This window comes from Brienomyrus brachyistius, chromosome 14, assembly GCF_023856365.1.
Source record: "Brienomyrus brachyistius isolate T26 chromosome 14, BBRACH_0.4, whole genome shotgun sequence".
NCBI lineage: Eukaryota > Metazoa > Chordata > Actinopteri > Osteoglossiformes > Mormyridae > Brienomyrus > Brienomyrus brachyistius.
In genome coordinates, this window is record NC_064546.1 from 2,226,474 (window position 1) to 2,247,353 (window position 20,880).

Consider the following 20,880-nt stretch of genomic DNA (forward strand, 5'->3'; position numbering starts at 1 on the left):
TTAAATGCCAGGCCCCGCCGCTGATGTCCCAGGAGGAGTAAGGTTGGGGTGGGGGGCTTCAGTGCCTCAGCCAACTTGTCGTCATAGTGGGACCAGCACATTCAGCTGTGTCCCTGCTCCGCTCCCCTCCCATCTCATCTCAGCCTCCACCTGCCACCTGCCCAATGAAATAAAGGAGGCCCATGTAGTGCCCCGGCGCCTCCTGCCCAAGTCCTCGTCTCCTCCTTTTGCGGAGTGGCTGCGTGTGGCTCCTTTTGGCGCCTCTGTGTCCCTGTTAGAGTCCTGGTTGTTTTCCAGGTGGCCAAATTAAAGTGTGTCCCAACTGTGGCAGCAGGTTGGACTCCTCTTGTATGTCGGGATACCTGATGAGGTCACTGACATGGGGCATATTCTGGCCTTGAGGACCCCTCTCTCTCCCCCTCTGCCTTACCTTCACAGTCACCATCACCCAGGTGCAACAGCCGACCCATTACCTGCCATGTTTCCTGAGGACAAACAGTATTCATTAGTAACAGTGCGACAGTGTGCGGAATTCTCTTAAAGATCACATAAAGATCTCTGAGCTATGTGATTACTCCAATAGCTTTCAAAAAAATACATTATTTTTAATGCTTAAGTTTTAAAGTAGCGGAATTTTAGGCTTCAAAGGGAACACTAACTGCACAAAACACCTTTCTAAAACACACGTTTCTTTATTCGCGTTTCACTTTAGCAAAGAGGTGAGACCTCCCCTATCTAAGCCTGTTTCCACCGGTGACCCATCTGTGGGCACAGCCCTGACCTTCCTGATTGTTCCAAGCCTCAAGGCAGAACTATCACTGTTGAAGAATCCAGCTACTTTTTTATGACCATCGACTGCAGCACATGAAGCAAAATCTTAAGGACATCTTCAGACAATGTTCCTTTGGTACAATGATGAATGGATGTCAAAGCTAAAGGGAATTTAATGCAATTTGAAACGCAACTGAAGTTACTATTTGAGGAGAACCCCGGCCCACTTTATGGCTAATTGGTGTGACTAAATTATAAAGTAACTTCAACTAATAATTAGAGCATGTTCACATTTTACTAGCCACGCTCACAATTAACCTCCCTCTACTGGCAATTTGCAATTCTGGTAAATCCTGTTATCAGCAAATATACCACACAGCAGTGCAATGCAGCCCTTCTCCAAACACCAGTCAGGGAAATCTGTGCACTTTCAGATGGTCAGGAACAAGAAAAACAAAACAAATGACCCCTATCTTCTCACAGTAAACATGGCAGCCCTTCGCCAGTCTTCACAGTGGCTCCATGCTAGAGTGGAGTGACTTCAGGCTGATTTCCATGTTGTCACTAAACTACATGCATTTTTGCATGAGCTGAACATGGCTGATCTGCCGGTACTCACCCACCCAACCAACACGAGGGTAACTCTAGTCATATGGCTTCAGCAAATCCATATTAGTGGGAGATAAAACCGTACAATGTCCAACAGCAAGGTAAAGATGTCATGCACATAAAAGTAGAGGGAATTGTGGGTCAGGAAAAAGGAAAACAGCGCAGATAAACACAAAGAGCGATGTGCCTCCATGATGCAGGTTTTTCGTGCCGCGGAGAGTTGGGCATTCAAACACCTTTTTTCCTTGCCTAGGTTTAGCTGCAGTTTCCGCGCCATTGGGCTTGAGCGATATTAGGGTATTACGGTACACACCGGTACTTAGAAATCCCGAAGGTATTTTTTTTAATACCATCAAAAATACAGATGCTCCTTTTTCTATGCAACTCATACAGAGATGCTGTACTGATGTGACAGTGCACAGCGTTAACGGTGACTGGAGCCTCACTTACGCTTTTTTTTTTTTTTTTTTTAATAAAGTCAAGAAAAGTCGCACTTGGGTAAGTTAATGTTGCAAAAAGAAAATGCACCGGGAACGTGCCATGAACGGCTGGAGCATGTGTGGCATATGTGACGGCGAGAGTGCATGCGGCCACAGATGGGGCAGTGACAGTGGTGTCAAATGATGGGTGACCTTCTTAACTCTTCAGCAAGGAGCTGTCTCTTCATTTCCATAGTGTTCAGCTCCCAAACTGATGAGCCTGTTTAGGTTCTCTCTGATTCGGGAGTCTACAGTAGCCTACATCATTTATATATGTTATATATACCGTCATATAATGTATAACTGGAAGAAATGTCTAGAAGTAATGAAGGTATGAAAAACTAGACACCACCAAAGTCTAAACACCATCCTGCTTGGGCCTGGACTGCTGCTCAGCAGCCTCAATCCCCGCAATCAGATCATAGAGATCCTATTCTAGAATGGCAGAAGATTGAGACGGGATGCTGCCGGAGGGGCAGGGCTCCCAGAAAGCCTGTCACCCATCCAGGATCCACAGAGCCTGGCACCGAGCCCGCTTACATTGTGCTCACTCATTCAGGCCTGCTGCTGTTGCCATGGGGACATGTAAACCTGCATGGCCCCTGGAGGAAGGGAGGTCTGGCGAAGGGGCGGGGGGTGCCAAGGCCCCAGGGGGCTGGGGCTGGGGGGGGGGGAGAGCTACAGCATCAGGGGGTTATCTTCCACTGCAGACACCACCAGGCCCCATACAGGGGTCTGAGCCTAGAAGGAGAAGCTGAGGCGTCTCACCTCCCGTTACCCAGAATCCTAATAGAGGAGCTTCAAAGGGAACACGCTGACTGCACAAAGCGCCTTTACAAACCACAGTTGTTTTTTTTGTTTAGCTTTTTTTTTAATCGCAGGTTTCATTCTGGGAAAGAGGTGAGACCTCCCCTATCTAAGCCTGTTTCCACTGGTGACCCATCCCTAGGCACAGCCCTGACCTTCCTGATTGTTCCAGGCCGCAAGACAGCAATGTGGGGCTCCAGCCTGTCCACCAGGAGCCCCCCAGCCCAGAGGCAGAGCCAGCAGGGGGAAGCTGAGCCCGACTGGAGCCCGGCCCAACGTGGTGATGGCCTGTCTGCCCAGGCACTGGACCACACTGAACCACACCACACACACACACACACTCATGGGTCACTCCTACGCCGGCGCCCTGGCACATGGATTTCAAAGGGATGCGCAGCTTGTCAGAGCCCGGCCTCCCCCTCCCTCCCTCCCGACCGCGCGTCCCACCGGCGGCCTCTCTGCTCCAGCACTGGGCCCAGGCTGTCACGCTGCGCAATTCCCACCAGCGCCGCCTCGATCGGGGCCTGGGAGGAGGGGGTGGGACGCAGCCCTGACACATTCGACCCATCTGCGCCTGTGTCTCGCCATGCTGAGAAAGTATCACCGCTCAGTGACTCCGTGGGGCCACCACCATTATGCTGTCACAGGGGGCTTCGTTCTTGGCTGCACCCGTCCGCCGTCACATGCCTCCCCTCCATAACGACGCAGACATGGAGAGCGACAGCTAAAGCGTGGCGCCTGAACATGCTCGGAACACGCTTCCAGATAATGGTGAACATGGCGCCTGAGTGGGTGGGAGTCTCCATGTGGCTGGGCCCCGCCATCGCCATGGTGAAACGCAGAGGTGATGCGCGTTCTTACCGGCTGACAGAATGGCCGGCAGCTCCCCTCGATCCCATGACCGCCCGCATCACACAGGCGCCCTGTTTGCCAGGTAGCGCCCACAGAGCGGAACGATGGCAGGCTGTGTTTTAATTGGGCAGTCCCCACCCCCGCCCCAACCTTACCCCACCCTGTGCCCCCACCCCCACATGATCCCCCTCCCCCCTTCATCGCCCCTTGCATGGCATTTCCCTGGCAATCCAGCAAATTCCTGCCCCTCCCAGGCTCCACATTCCCGCGGCCGGCCTCCCCGCCTCGAGCCCAAGTGCGGCGGGCCCCAGTCTGCGGCTCCAGCCGGCACCACATTCCAGTGCGCATTGCCCCGTCCCCACGGCAACCAGGGGAGAGAGGAGAGAGGTGAGGGGAGATGGGGGAGGATGAGGGAAGGCAGAGGGAGGGATAACACTGTCGCCAGGGGTAGCGAGGGGCACAACCGGTGCCAAGAGGGACAACGGGAATTCAGTAATATAATTTTTAGAGATAATGGAAAGGGGAGGGGCAACTGAGGGAGGGGGCAGGCTTGGATTAAGAGTGAAGATGTGAGAGCACTCTGACAGAACACCTGGCAAAAGACTCAGCACTCACACCCAGTGCCTCATATCCCTCACCCGGTGCCATGAAGTCGGGTGACAGAAGCCCATTAGCACAGCACACTGGACAGGTGTCATGGCAGAGTCGTCAGAGATGCTTACATCCAGCAGGTTACGCGGCGGTCACTAAAAGTGCCCGTTTCCTTCACCGATTTAATCTGGTGCACTGGCAGTGCTGACCTCGCTAAAAATATCTTCTGTAGTGATTAGACTCCCTGCAAATGCTTTCAGGTTTAAACAAAGGAAACATGTCACTATAGCAATCAACAAAACAAAGATAAAGACCCTCAAACAGTATTATGTAACACGCGCACTGTTATTAATAAACGGCCATGAACACGCCATGGCGTTTCTACATACACAACACCGTGATAATAGTCTAGATTAAATTATATCTGGGCACCTGACGTCTCTGTCATGGACTCCACAGAGTTCCTCTCTCTCCCCCCTAAAGATATATTAAACTTGGCAGACACTCAATCATGCGAGCCGCGTAAATAGAGATGGAGCGCTCGACATACCAGGAGAGCGGACTGATGTCTCTCTCTTTCTCTCTGTTTAATTTTGTGTTCTTACCCCGATCGCCGCAGTTGACAGCTCCAGTAGCACCAGGAGCCGATCGCCGCCGTCCCCCCCGTCCCCATCCCCCCCCCCCGAGCGGTCCGTGTTTACTCTCCTAATTGCCGGGGAGGGGCCGCTTGACGGACAGGTTTGGGGGATTCCCAGCCGTGTTCCTCCGTCGGCCCGGGGCTGGGAACCGTGGGCATACGGACGCTGTCTCCCGACGAGTTGGGAACATCCAAAAGTCGCGGGGGAGCCAATACTGGCAAAACGTCGGGCAGAGAAAAAAAATGAAATTAAAGAATTGAGAGGAATTGGCAATGTCACGACTGATGGGGGCTGCGTTTGAAAAGCCGACGCGGGGAGCTGGGGGCACCGCCAAAGTGTCAGTCACGGGAGCGGGCTTTGGATGGGGAACAAGCTCTGACAGACTCACAGGAGAGCTCAATTTCTCTCTTCGCTCCCACTTCACCAGCATATTATCCACATCCGGCAAATATTCAAATGTTGTTAAAAAATACAAAAGTAATAACTGAATTGTACTTAAACGCGTCGAGTGTTTTTGCCGGGCCCCCCGCTGCCGTAACACGTTAGTTTTCGCGAAGTGTATGGTTTTCCTCAAAAACGGACGGAAAGCCTGAAAGAAGAAAGAGCTGAAAAGAAATAAAGAATTATCCGAATTTATGTTAATCAGTTTCTCAAAATTATTTAGGCCTATATCTAACAAATCCCTGAAACGTTCACCGCGCTCGAGAGCGAAGACAAGAAATCATACGAGAAAACATGAAGGGTCACAGCTGCGCAAACTGCGCCATTTCTAAAGTTATTACGGGGATTATACACGAAGTCATACAATGTAGCGTTTTCAAAGGTGTTATGAATGCTTCCCGGAATCCAATTCAAATCAGGCGTTACCTAATAAGCCTGAACAAATCCTCCGCAGCGAGTCTCCTGCCTTTGAACTCGCTGCCTGAGAGCGGCCGGTCTGCAGGGCAGGTTCTGCTGCGGCGGGGGAAACACCTCAGCGGCGCGGGCAGCGCGTGCCCCTCCGGCCTCGAGCTCCGGGGAAAAGTCCGCTCGCGCGTGCTTAATGCCCAGGGATCCGCCAATAAAGCGCAGCAAACGCGTGAGTTTGAGAGGACGCACCGGCGCCTCCGGAAAAATCACTATAGGGATGCATTCGTGTAGACCGGCTGCCGTTCCGTCTCGGTTACTTTTTTTTGTTGATAAACAACTTCGGGAGGCGATATTCGTACTATACATTTCAAATGAATGCTTCAATTACCAGCAGGCCCATACTAACAAGATTCCTAAGATTAAAATAGTACATTACGCCTATTGGGATGAAAAATAATTTCACATTTCCGCCAGCGGTCTTTCGGTTCCCTAAATAACACCACATTGCTCTTAACACAATGATTCTGGCAATAATCACACTGAACATTTTTTTTTCGTTTGAATACATGTTTATTTGTGCTGTGGTTTTACAGTTTGAGCAGTTCCGTAAACCAGACTGGTTTATTCATTCTATTTGTGTGTGCATGTATACACACAGACAGAGTATACACACACAGAAAATGAATCAAAGTGCGACTTTTTAAAGTAAAAATATCAAAACATATTTTGTGTGCAAAAAAATAAATAAGACGAAGTTGCAGAGGTGAAACAGAAGGCTGTGTACTCTTGCTCTCCGTTTACCTTGTGGCACAGTGGGCTTGCGCTCTCATCAGTGTGGATTGAGTTTGCCCATTTATAGAACACTTGTTTGGAGGGTGGTGCTTTGAGCGGCTGTGTGACAATGGGCAACACTTCACCTGATGTTCAATGCAAGCCACTTTATCTATGTATCACTGTTGGGGAGTGCCTTTTCTTATAGTGTGGGGGACTTATCTGCCCTTTCTTTGTCCTCAGGAGAAAACAAGCGGAGGCCCAAGCGCTGCTCATGTCAGACTGGAACCACACTCTCACCCTGATAAGCGAAACGAGACCGGAACCAAGGTTGTGAACGACGACCATGCCTGGAACGGGTGTTGTTTCAGCCATGTTGGAATTCACCTTGAGGTTCCAGATGCCCCGTGGCTCCCTTTGCGTTGCCCCTCCTCGCCAGATTCGCGCAGGCTGAGCTCGCCTTCGTGTATTGATATTTGGAATCAGGAGATACTTAATTGAATCCATTTGTTTGTGGTAGAGCCCCTGTGCAAACACGAGACAAATAATTACAATGCTGATTAATAACCATAACACATTAACGGCAGGAAATAAATCCACAGCACGAGCACAGAGGAGCTGGAACCTTTCGCCATTTCTGTCGACTTCAGTTGTTGATTATCACACGCATAAGTCCCCGACATCCAGATCAGGTGTGTTTAAAAAGGGCATAAGAGAAAAGGAGATTAACTGCCTTATCCATTTTTTTTTTGGAGTTTCATATGAGAGGAGACTGATTAAGCGGTGTGGTAAAAATGGCGGTGTTTTACTCTTCTGTATGCATCAGCTTCCACTCCCTGGTACCTGCGGATGTGCTTTAGGTCTGTCATGAAGTTGATGCAAGTATCATATACATGTTTGACATAGATCACCTGAGACAACTGAGATGAATGCAAGAGACTATAGTATCCTTAACAGGGGAACGGACAGTGTCAGCACTAGCTGTCAAAGCATACCAAGCACATGTTTATCACTGTTGGTTTCCTTAGCATTTAAATCGCTGCATCCAGCTTAAGCACTGATTTTATAGGTGAAAATCAGGTTCAGCACCCCCGGGCAGAAAATTATCCATACTCTAGTAGTGCAACTCTATGTTCTGCCTTTCCTGACATTTCTATGCTGCAAGCCAAAGGGGCACTTCCTCATATTATCTATTAATTTCTTCACTTATTAATTACAGAATTGTTGATTATCTGACCATAATTCTGATTTTTCATAATCCTGCACTCAAAGCAAGATGCCAGCATGCATGCGGTTCCCATGATGTTCTGGGAACCATTAGATTCTGTGAAATCTCCCATATCTACAGAAGATGCTGCAGCCCAGCACAACTCCTACCTGCTGGGGGTAGAAAATGGAAGAAATTTAGACATAATAAATGAAATAATGCAATGTTAACTATTTCAGCTATGATTGATGTTTAATTGACTTAGCGATTCAGAATTATTTATGTTTAACAGCGAACAAGTGTTGCAGATGACACTTTCTAATCACCCGATGTTGACTTGTTTAGATAGCCATTACATATATGGGCCAAAATATAGAGAGCAGAATGACAAGATGAACTCCTGAACATATGAAGGTTTCATAATGATTGTAATTGTAGTTACAGGAGACATTGATGTTCTGTGAAATCAGCCGTTTCTTCCAATAGCTGAAAAGCGACCAGCAGAGCTGAGGCCTCAAAACGAGGAGCCGCTTTTCACCTTTTCACTTTTCGTTCTCTCCATCCCCGATTGTGTGCTCAAACTCTGAAGCGTGTAAGCGCTCCGCATGCGCGGTGCCTGAAACACACTGCGTTTCAAATGAGTGCTTTTCAGAGAGACTGCAGCAATATCTTCCTAATACACACGTCCCACCCGCAGCTCTCGCAGAGCAACCTTCATATTCCAGATTCGGATGTGAGGCGCGTGCGATGTGGCCGGTGAGCTGAAGATGATTCTGTCTGTTTCTACTGAATGATCTACACCGGGCCTGTGAAACACGTGGGGAAAAGGGTCAACTAAATATTAATGGAAAACCTTGTGACTTTTTTTTTTTTTTTTTGCAAATTATTTCATACTAGAAAACGAAGGACCAGTTCCCTCCCCCTTTCCACCACCATGGTTTTCATTATGGAAATTACATAATAATCTGTGGACTTTAAAGGCAATGCACCAGCCCTGTGTCAAGGGTAAAATCATTTGTCTACATTGCTAATCGCTTGAATGAAAGTTCTTTGTCATCCGAGGCCCTTTTGATTTTAACGTAATTCTGATTAATCTAGAAGATTATTTCACATCACATCCTAAATGACCTCCCGCAATAGGAATAATTTTCAATTTTAATGTCTTCCCCACTTCCATCAGAATGCTTTTCTAATGATTGCTTTTCGAAAGATATCTAGGGACACGTGAATTAAGCTTTTTTGTACACAACATCAATTTTGGTGGTTCATTTTTTACTCCTTTGTTTTAAAATAAAAATGGTTAGACGGTGCTAATGTTTGCCAATTAAGGCATTTCAAAATGAATGTATTTTGACAGAAACTCCTTTTAGACAGATTTGCTGTCATTAAAATTGGGATTAGAATGAAGTAGGCTATATATTTGCGTACTCTTTTAACTGTAATGAGACACAAATGTAGCATTAATTAATATTTTACATTTAAGTAGCCTATGCAAAGTATGCAATCAAAAGAGCATGATATATCCAACGCAAGTTAATTATGTACATGTGCAAATATAGGTAGATCAAAAAACTTTAATTACATCCCTATGTCAGCCACAATATGGCATTTCTTTTCTCTTTCTTTGCTGAAATTACATGACATTGTGCAGTGCATTGCAGCAGAGCACATCCGATGGCATATTTGAACACGTTTGCAACTAAAACAAGTTCATCCTTAGCAAACTGATGTCAACTGTCATACTTTGTAAAGAAACCAGTACTTGGAAAATCCACTCAAATATAGTAATAGTGACAGCAATAGTAATCATAATAATAACAATAATAATAATTTAAATTTCCTATGGTCAAACTATTTTATAAATTTAAACGTATGATCAATTTTATTATATCTAGTTAAAGTATTACCAAGAGCGATTATAATGGAATTATGTAAAAAGTTATACAAACTATTCTTTTCACAGCATGTGTCAATGGACACAGGAGTACAATGTAAGCATTTTAGAGTCGGGGATGCTGTTGTACTTTCTGAGGGTTGGGTCAGAGCACCTCTGTCGGCTTACGCATCGGTTCCGCAAAGCGTAGAAATTATTATTCAAAACACTTTTTCCCCTATCGAAAAGTTCCCATAAATAAATACATTGTTTAAGATTGATACAATGATCAAACGTTTATATATAGCATTTGTTAATATTCTAAATTTCTTTTATAATAACGTATTATGTGCCCAAACAAAGTAACTAATTAATTTCTAAACATTTATAATGTTATCATAAAGATGTTGTTGTCAAGCTCGATTTTAAAACTGAAACCCTAAATCATTTATGCCATAACGGGCTACATCATTGTTTGATATTGTCGATATCAATCGCTAAAGCTGTGTTCGACGATGGTTTTTTTTTCTCTCTATTGATGGATATACCTCTGTAGTATTGCACAAAACGTAAAGCATAATAAGAAAACAAATACGCAAAATATACCAAAATTACATTTCCTCCAAGTATGCGGGCATAACCATCTGAAATATGGAGTAACTTACAGGAGTAAAAAATGTGGAGGTGAGATTCGAATCCCACGACTCTTAACCCTCAGGTTCGCTTTCCAGAGGCGGAGATAAATCACGACTTCCCCAATTAGCCGGCAGGCAGTGGGAGCTCTGATTGCCACAGGCGTTAACATGAGGAGCGCGATTTCCTTCTACAGTCGTCCCTCTTTTTATGTTGAAATTCCCTCAGGCGATGTGGTATTTAGAAATGAATAATTTATCAATTTAAACCGAAAGCGCTTGCGAAATGAGTAAACGTATCGACTGGGGTAGGATGTTGCACTCAATACGATGTTCTTTTAGCACTATTAAGAAGACTGCTCCCAAATTAATCTGATTAATAGGATCGTTTTCATAAATTCATAACAACTATAAATTATTAAATGCATATTCCATACACTGGATTTTATTTTGAGTTTATAATAATAATAATAATAATTATTATTATTATTATTATTATTATTATTACTATTATTATTATTATTATAAAAGTAGAATGTTACAATAGTGAAATGTATTTATTCGATAACCTGGTAATTAAATGTACTTAAATGTACGATTTGATATTACTTTCAAACTCTGTTTCATTTTATTTAGTGCATTAACTATCCCGATCCGCTTTTATGTGTGTGTGGTTTTTTTTAGATTCATACAACTTTTGTGTGAGGATTTCGAAGACGCTCCTGAAACGGAGCGACCGGACTGTGAAAAGAGCACCAAGAACAATTAGCTTGTTAGCTAATCCTCAACAAAACGCGGCCTTTTCCTCGCACATAGAAAACTGCGGGCATAGGGGGAGGGGTTGATGGTTTGGGGGTCAGGAGGAATGACAGGATGGAAACATGGAAAAAATAAATTGAGAGCAAAAGGTATATTAAGCCGTATGTGTAAATGCCAATGGTTTAACTTTTCGCTGAAAGAGGAACATTTAAATTCAATGAAATAACTATTAAAAAAATAATAATAAACTTTTGGACGATTTTCAATAGTGGACGCTGGACAAAAAGAATTCTAAAACTGCTGACATATAGAAATAAACGACTTACAGAACAGACGACAGATTATTTTATTTAACATTAATTTCATACCCGTCGTCTTCAGCCGCATTCCATCGCCCCTGACCGTGTGACATGTCAGCCTGTAGATTGTAGCCATCAAGACCCATCAATTCCGAGCCCCAGTCTGACAAACTGTTCTCGTTGAGGCGACATGCGTCCTGTGAGAGAATTTTTTTCAGCATCCTGAACATTGTGAGAACTGCGTAGGTTTTCCCGCAAACAAATTCTGTCAACGGAGAGGGAAAGTTTGGCACCTTGGTCCATTAACAGTATTTTGCTAGTAAATTATATAGTTGATGTAATAATAACAGACATAATTACTGATTAAAATAGTAAAAACCGACTGACCCATCGCAGAGCTGAAAATGAATGGATTTCCAGCGGGATGCAACCGGAGTTTGATTGAAGCTGCTGTTTCTGGCTTTGGGTTTAAAACCTAAATCTATATTCAAATCTGTCTGAGGTGTGTATGTCTGAGTGAGAGAGAGAGAGGGGGAGAGAGAAATGGGAGGCAGAGAGTGAGAAAGCAAGTGTCTCTGTGTGTGTGTATGTGTGTGTGTGTGTGTGTGTGTGAAGCAGAAGAGAGAGAGAGAGCAGGGTTATGTGATGTGTGTGTGGGTGTGTGTCTGGTTTTCTCAAAGCTTCTTAACAGGGTACATTTACCAATCCGTGACAAAATCCAAGGTGTATCGTTGTTTTGGTATAAATGCTTTGAGGTTTATACAGAATTGAAGGTTAAGTCTGTGCACATGTAAGAATATGTACTATGAAAATAACTGGCAGAAATGACTTCGTATTCTAGACATTAGATAATAATAATAATAATAATAATAATAATAATAATAATAATAATAATAATAATAATAATAATAATAATCTTGCAACTTAAACGGAATATTTTTGTTTTCCCACACTTTAGTTTGCAACAAATGGGCTGAACTGTAGTCTCTCAAACTTAAAATTAAACCACCTGAACTGCTTGCAGTAAATAACTTCAAATTCACTTTATGTGGATTCTTACGTTGATTGTTCGTGAAATAAGGCGGTTCAGAACATCACGCTTATTAATTACTATTATTATTATTAGTTGTTGTAGTGATGGTAGTAGTAGTAGTGATCTGTAGTACTGATCACTGATTTAGAAAATGTAATCTTGGAGAATCATGCATATGCGCCATCTGTGTGTTCGCGTTTATACAGATAAGCAGGCAGATAGACAGTGCGCAGATAGACAGACAGGCAGACAAACAGAAAAGCCACGCAAATGTGCAGTTTGCGCCTACCATTTTATACCCGTGCTTTGTTTTTAATCCACTACAAAGACATGACAACCGCGTGAAATAGGGTTTCCTGTTTCATCTTAGCAAAATCCTTGATTAAAAAAAATCAAATGGTTGGTTTACGAGAATCTCCAAAAATGAATTTCGACTGGAAATTATGTGCACTAATCTTTTAATGCAAGGTGAACATGAAAACAGACACATTTCGCTTGAGGACAGCTACTTCAGTAAACTTCACTTTATGTCTTACCGAGTCATTTGTTAATGTTGTATAACAGGTTAATTAGTTATGAAGAGTCATACGTCTGCCACTGACAGAATCGTAGCACTAAAAAAGTATCTAGGCTATATGATTTTGTACGGATATTTATTTGTTTGTTTATAATACAATAGACATATCTATTGAAATTATGGTATATCCGCTGCCCCTATCGGACTCTACCGGAGACTTGACTGAGTGGCAGATTCGTACCCCCTTCCCAGTCTGGTTTTACTCGGTGTTTTATCATCGTTTTCGCCGGACTCGAAGCTGGGCACGTTGTCAATCACTCCCTCGCTGCCATTGGCTGGGGAGTTTGCGTCAAAAAGTTGCTAGCGAGATTTGTTTCACAGCAAACCTCCCCGAGAGAGAAACAGACCTCAGCTCTGTGCTTCACAGTCCCTCTCATTGGTTAGCACAGCCTCTTCAAACCAACTCAGCAACTCAACCGAGGAGATCAATAAATCATAACGGTAAGTGGTTTAGCAATCCCATTGATTACAGACATTGGTTCGTTTTTCAGGGAAAATGATTAGTGTAAAAACCCATCGGCAATTTTAACGTTTTTAATGTCTGTTTCGCAGATTTTCGCTCGTCGAGTAGCCTACAGAGTGAAAAACAAAAATACTGCTACGTTCGGATCTGCTGTAATAGGTAAGTCTGAACTACTTTAATGTTCTTAATGTACGGCTTTTTGTTTATTTTGATTTTTTAATTAGTATTTTCTCATTGTTTGTGTATTATTGTTGTACAGTCATATCGTATATGCTAACGGGCTGCCTCGTCACCACTTACATAGCCTACAAATGGACATCAGTTAATAAAAAACAAGTTAACAGAAAGAAGCTGATATTGCCACTTAAAAGAATGAGATACTCGTTGACTTAAGTATGAAAACGTTGAACATTAAAAATACTTTTATTCGGCTTAAGAGAAATACGGAATAAGTCACATAGAACAAAAATGATACCTATTACTTTCAAATGAGCCAGCGTGCTTGGTGCATCGTCTGTTTCTATCACCTGCTTTTTAAAAAAAAAAATCGGCTTTATTTCTAATGTTTTTGCCAGTGCAGTGATATATTGGTCTGGTATAGATCCAATGCAGCTAATTCAACTGTGTCATTCTAACTTTGACAGTGCATTTTATAATTTCATATTTTATAGCCCTGTAAACTAGTTCGGGATATTCTCCTATCCTATTTCCCTCTGAATTCCACTGAATGTCCTCACTTGTAATGGAAATTGAGACAGACAAAGAGCGATAATTGAGGAGGCGTGTATTGGAGTCTTTCTCCCAAGAAACTATGCCCCCCCCTTTCTAGTCTATAGCCCTGCTTCTCCCCTCTTCGTCCGAGCGCGGGCAGCTCCATTGGCGGGTGGGCCAACATTAGGGCGCGTGAGAGCTGCATGTATGTTAACTGCCGTTTATTACTCACATTGCCATAACCGCGAACAGTTTTTATTGGTACACATTATGACCCTGAGAGTTATTGTAGATGGACAATGACATATTACCTTGCGGCCAGCAGATTGGTAGTAGGTGGTGCGAAGGCCGGACAATCAAATGCGCAGTATATTTCAAATAATTTCTTATATATCCAGATCTCTCTCTCTCTCTTTTCAGCCATTATAGGTTGTATATTTTTGCGTACGGTATGTTTTAAACAAATTTATATAGCATTTTTTCTGTACATTTTAACAGCTTCAGAAAGCCTGAAACTATTAATGCTGCTATAAACAAGTTAACTGATTAAAATATGCGGTTAAAGAAATCCAAACATTTCACTTTATTATTTTGTGAAAAGTACATATGTGCAAACAAATATAGGCCTACATGTGAAATCAAAATATTATTTATATTCATGTTATTTTTATTCGGCTATATCTATATTTATCACCATATTTTAAATGTGACGTATGAAAATGAGGTACATTAACCAAATTACGTTTCCTCATGAAGCAAACGATGCGAAAGGGGGTTGTTAAGCAATTGTATTTCATGAAATTACTGTTTAGTACAACACATTCTTTCTGGTGAATAAATAATTAAATGCACTAATGAGCTACATATTTTTATAAATAATAATTACGTATTAAATATATGTGTATATATATATATATAGAAATTATTTATAATTTTTTTAATCGGAGAAGTGAATGTAGAGGCTCACAAGACCTTGCGTTGGATTTGATAAACAGAATGCTACTCCATTTCTTTTTGTTTCGTTTTTGTCAAGCAGAAAATTAATCACCCCAAATGCGGTGCGACTCGAGGTTAGCGTCCTGTAATTAGGGAGCGCGTGCCACCCGGATTATCTCGTTAATTTATCAAGAAAAACATTTATTATAATTAATTCTTGGACAGGGTAATCATTACTGAGCGACTGGGAGCAACTGGTAGATGAGGTCTGTGCATAAAAAAGTGACAGATTGAGCCGAGAAGCCGTTAGATATAAAAACTGTCACTGGTCACACGCACTCAATACAAGATTGTCTGAGAGGGAAATTACAAACTTCATCAGTTGAAATGCAGGTAAAGATCGTTACTCAATGAGAACATTTAGAAGAAAATATTAAATATTACAGGGTCGAGGCTAAAGATATATTAGGCCTCTAAAAAGGGATGGCAAGATCGGTTTTCTGGTCTAAACACAAAATTAAATGAGCTGGAAAAACAACTGGCATTTTTATATTTACCGTTTACCTGGTGTTCCTGTTTTATAATACATTGAGAATGTTTATCAGGGACCTGATACTGCGACTGCATCTTTGACCGAATTGTCAGATTTTATTTAATTATAACTTAATATCGTGAATGAGCCCACTATGTAACTTAAAAACAATAAAGTTTTTAAAAAGCGATAGTTTTGCAATGCATGCGCTTTTCTCTGTGTTTTGGTTTACGGACTGCAATAAACTAGTGTGGGTGAGCTAAATTATTCGACTTTTTTTCTCTTGAGAGAGTTGTAGGACAATTTATTGGGCATCCTATCTAATGTATATTTTTAGTTAAATAATAATTTCATTGTTATTTTGAATATCCCTACCAACATGCCTGTTTCTCGCAAGATGCGGTTACTAAGTATAGTAGGCCTACAAGTAATTCTTTAAATCTTTGGTTTGGCCTAATATGTAATGTTTATCGTTTTAATTTGCTGTGTAAGATAATTTTGTATTTATTATACAGAATTGTATTAATCCAAATGTCGTTTACCTTTATAATTATCGTACTACTACAAAGATGTGTTTGCATTTGACAGATTTTAATTCGAAGTTTGTTTTAACGCCTTAAATGAGTTGAGAATTGTTTTGACAGCAATAAGGGGGATGAGTTGTAAATTGGAAGTTTATTGTGGTTTTTCCGTGTCTTCTGAGCACTTACACTAAACATGCTTCGGCGGCCTATTAAACTTTATTGTATCTTCAGAATCAAATTACCGCGGGCAAATTAATTAGGTGGAAACAACCGAGAGATGAAGTGAGCGTTTAACGTCGACTTAACTTATGAGAGTTTCTCTACATTTATGGCTATTTTCTGTAGAACTGTTCATATTTTAATGACGCCTTTTTTAAATTTACAGTGATTTCCATTATGTAGACAAAGCCTGTGGATATAATTAGAATGAAGATACTGTGCTAGTTTAATGGCTACAAAATGGGTACCTATGAGTTTACTGCATTGTTTCTTTGTTTCTCGCCAACGGGGCTTCTGTTATCTGCATTATTTATCTGGCCAACAGTGGCCTTTGTCTCTGCAAATGGCCTCCAATCAATCCCTCTATGCTGGAGACAATTAGCCGGCCCGAACCTGTGGGTCCTATGCAAATTGTGGTCCTTGTTGCGACCCAATGTGTGCGCATTTGAACGACTGTGTTTTGTTCTCCGAGAAGGCGTGTTGCAATTATGGGATGTAGCTTTTTTGGGAGGGGAGGGGGGGCGTTTGTCAGGATGAGCATCACTCAGTTCACGAAGACAGCTGGGGGTCCGGAGCTGGTTTAAGAGCAGGGTACCAGTAGAACAGCGCTCATTTTTAACTTAGCCACTGCTGCTATCGGAGCGTTGTGCCCTTCAAGCAAATCTGAAATAAGCTGTAGTACAATTCACTCACAAATAATTTCTCTTTTTTATAGTTTCTGGATCAGGTATAACTGTCCACATAACCAGGAACGAAGGAAAAATCGACAGGGGACGACGAGAGGCCTTGTGTTTACTTTTCAAAATTTTCGCCAACTTTGCCCTCCAACCTAACTTTAGCATGATGTCGTATCTTAAGCAACCACCTTACACAGTCAATGGACTGAGCCTAAGTACCTCCGGAATGGATCTGCTTCACCCGTCTGTTGGATACCCAGGTATGTGCTTTTCCCGAGTTTATATGTTTTCATTGAAAACAAGTTAGTCGGTATTATGCTGATTCGAACAAACATTCGCCCGAGTATAAACTTTCTACTGTGTAATGTAGCCTATATTTTATTCTAGTAAAGTCATAAATACTGGAAAATGTTAAGTTGCCTATCTATACAATTTTACTTAGTCATTTTACATAATGGTATATGTACATTTTTACAAATTAGTCATTTTGCATAATTGTATACGTGATTTGTTTCGTCATACGATGCATTAGATTTCACCCTCCGTTTGCGGTAAATCTGATGTTATTCATTAGCATTTAATGATTATTCAGCAAGAACAGTGCCACATCATTTTGTAATATTTAAAGTAGCATGTCGTTGCTGGACTTTTGTAAATTAATATCGATTATAACTGACCATTTAAACCCACGGCGAGAAATATTTCATGCATGTGTGTATATTATTATATGTTATAATATTTTCTGGCAATGACATATAATTTTATATAATCCTCTGTGATGCCCCTGATATTTGTAATAATGTATAGATGTTATTCTTCATTTCATATATGATTTAAAAAATAAAATAAAATCTTCCACAGCAACGCCTCGTAAGCAAAGACGGGAGCGGACTACTTTCACCCGCGCTCAGCTCGACGTCTTAGAGGCTCTTTTCGCCAAAACTCGTTACCCTGACATATTCATGCGCGAGGAGGTGGCCTTGAAGATCAACTTACCGGAGTCTCGCGTACAGGTGTGTAAGCGTACAGAATTACCCTGGAAGCATATTTCTGTAACCACCTTCCATTTTAAGCCTCACATCCCACGCAATTTAGTTAAGTTCTTGCTTCCTTTCAGTGTTTTCATAAGAAATCTCTTTAATCGGAGCAAGCTTTTCTAAAATTCATGGGCCAGAGAATGTAATCCTGGGGAGATTTTAAAACGAACTCAGATAAGACAATTATTTTCGGACATTTCAAGTGCTGCAAGTAAATCCATTTGTTTAGAGAGGGCAATTAAATCAATTTTGCTTAATTTTCAGTGAAATTGTAACGGTTAAACTATCGTAATTAGCAGTAGCATTAACGCTATAAATTGCGCAATATTAACTAATAACAGTAAACATATGTATTTTCATATTCTGAATCTGGATAATTGATGTATGAAAAGTAATTTAAAGGTTTGAGTAAAGCTGTTTCCGTTTGCTTTTAAGCAGGCCTGGTTTATAATCTCATTTTACATTTTAAATTCAATTTATTATTTGCTTTTTGACTGGTATGTATTTCTCAATAACCAATATTTAATAATTAAAAAGCGTGTATTAAATGCTTGCGCCCAGTTACCTAATTTATTTAGTTAATTACTTCGTTTAGGCAGCTGCTTGGTAAACCGTTTCGCTTTTTTATTTTCACTGGCGCTGGTTGATTCACCGATTTAAATGGCTAATTCTCTTGTAGGTCTGGTTTAAGAACCGAAGGGCGAAGTGCCGCCAGCAGCAACAACAGCAGCAGAACGGCGGCCAGAATAAAGTTCGACCGGCCAAGAAGAAAAGTTCCCCAGCCAGAGAAGCAAGCTCAGAGAGCGGGGCGAGCGGCCAGTTCACACCTCCTTCCAGTACCTCAGTCCCAACCATTTCCACCAGTAGCGCGCCGGTGTCGATCTGGAGTCCGGCTTCAATTTCTCCCCTATCTGATCCTCTCTCTACCTCTTCCTCCTGCATGCAAAGATCATATCCGATGACTTACACGCAGGCATCAGGATACAGCCAGGGCTACGCTGGATCTACTTCTTATTTCAGCGGGATGGACTGCGGTTCTTATCTCACTCCGATGCATCACCAGCTGTCTGGGCCCGGCTCTACCCTTAGTCCAATGAATACTAACGCAGTCACAAGTCACCTCAACCAGTCTCCCGCATCCATCTCCGCCCAGGGCTACGGAGCCTCGGGTTTGGGGTTCAACTCCACTGCGGATTGCTTGGATTATAAAGACCAAGCGGCTTCCTGGAAGCTGAACTTCAATGCTGATTGCTTGGATTATAAAGACCAGACCTCGTCATGGAAATTCCAAGTTTTGTGAGACGAACAATCATAAGCGATTAATAATAACAAATGAAAACGATAACAAAGTAAACATGTAGTCCTGCGGTCATTCAACCAATATGTGCATAAAGACTGAACATTCCGAGTTAGTCAGGTATGGGATGCAAAAATCTGTCGCCCCCAGTAGCCCGCAAAATCGTTACCCTTATTTAAGGTGAGAAATTTAAGAACATTCAAACATTTCCCCAGCACATTTTTTCATTAACCTCGCGGGGCACAAACATGCAGCCTCATCGTTTTTCTGTGTGTGTCTGGGTGCGTATCTGTCTGTCCGCTTACGGCACCTGTTGGTTAATTTAAGGAAAACTTGGAGTGAACTCTTAGTAACTTTGATCAATGCCACGGAACAAATCGTTATCCAACAGGAAAAAAAAATGATCAAGAAGAGCCAATCCTTGGTTAAGTGCTTGGAATGGGCAGGCATTCCTTAAGCTTCTTAAAGACTGCCGAGCTACTTCCTGGTTGGAAAGCAGAGGGACCGTTTGATCAGGACGGTGTGTGGACTGCGCGCCCCCGAGGCGACCTGGATGCACTACTTTATTTAAGAAAAAATGTTTATAAGGAATCAATATGTAGTTTTTAAGAGACAATCAGTGTGTGTCTTATATAAATGGTACATATGTGTTTTTTATCTGTGCTAGCCTTCGAAACTGTGATCTGTTGTATTGTATGCAATTCGTGAGCTTCTTCGCATCCGCGGGGACTCTGCTGTGATTTTAATAGGTTTATAACTTTTTTGAACGGAAAAGTATTAATATTGATTTAAAAAACAAGGCTGCCCAAACCCCAAGAGTGTCGGTGCTTGGAAGAAGACGTTTGACTGCTAAAAAGCCTTTATGTACTTGCACCGCCTCACTTCTTTGATAACACACTGATCGCATATCATGGACCTTAACGTGGCTCAGACGGTATAGGTGGTGTGGTTCGCCAGTGAGCAGAAACAGTGGACACAAATAAAGGTCGTTTGATCTGACCCTTCAAAAATGACTATTTAATTCCAGCTGGATTTTTGTGTGTGTGTTTGGCAATGTTGATAGAATATTATATATAAGTATATATGCATAAACACCATCATTGGACTTCGCACCTGTATGCATTAAAGTCGTTCTAGCACAATCCCCTTGTCTTCCGCTGTTCCTGAACCTAGCCTGAAGCATTCGAATAAAGCCTCCAACTGGAAATAACTATACACAAACACCTGGTATTGTAGCTGGGTTGCAGAACAATATATAAAATTAAATTACATGTTTTCTATATGTGGGAGGAAATGTTCGATTTATAATTTTCAATTGTGATATATATATATATATATATATATATATATATATATATATATATATATATATATTCGGTCGAAGAAAAAAACCGAAGTAAATGATCTCATCCATGCTTAAACTTTTAGAAATAATGAGATAATGTTCGCTATGTTAACTAGAATACATTTTTGAATTATTTTCCCCAAAATATTTATATGTGAAATATTTGAATTCTCCGTGTAAAATACACTATTTTAAATTATTGCATGTAATTTTGAAACACCTGAACAGAGCGGTTCTAATTTCAATGTAAGTGGAGCAGCTTACATTTTGATTTATCAAAACGTCCTTTGTTGCTTAACGACAGAAAAAGTTGTTCAAATGAAGTACCAACTACCCGCGATTATATAAGTCGGGACTTTATTTCCTTCAAACTTTCGTGTAAGCTCTTATAG

At 41.8% G+C, this 20,880-nt stretch overlaps 1 protein-coding gene and 1 long non-coding RNA gene across 2 annotated transcripts; one reads left to right on the forward strand and one right to left on the reverse strand.

The window, feature by feature from the left end:
- Nucleotides 1–6,170: 6,170 nt before the first annotated feature.
- On the reverse strand, nucleotides 6,171–11,754 carry LOC125708158 (uncharacterized). The gene is made up of 3 exons (XR_007382422.1): nucleotides 11,525–11,754; nucleotides 11,207–11,334; nucleotides 6,171–6,892 (listed from the first exon to the last, which is right to left on the reverse strand). It is a non-coding gene; the product is annotated as an uncharacterized LOC125708158 (long non-coding RNA).
- A 1,300-nt stretch (nucleotides 11,755–13,054) lies between these two features.
- On the forward strand, nucleotides 13,055–20,279 carry otx2b (orthodenticle homeobox 2b). The gene is made up of 5 exons (XM_048975692.1): nucleotides 13,055–13,188; nucleotides 13,300–13,369; nucleotides 16,848–17,069; nucleotides 17,671–17,822; nucleotides 18,526–20,279. Exons 3-5 carry the CDS (start codon nucleotides 16,973–16,975, stop codon nucleotides 19,144–19,146), a joined length of 870 nt encoding a protein of 289 aa, XP_048831649.1. The 5' UTR covers nucleotides 13,055–13,188; nucleotides 13,300–13,369; nucleotides 16,848–16,972; the 3' UTR covers nucleotides 19,147–20,279.
- The last annotated feature ends 601 nt before the right edge of the window (nucleotides 20,280–20,880 follow it).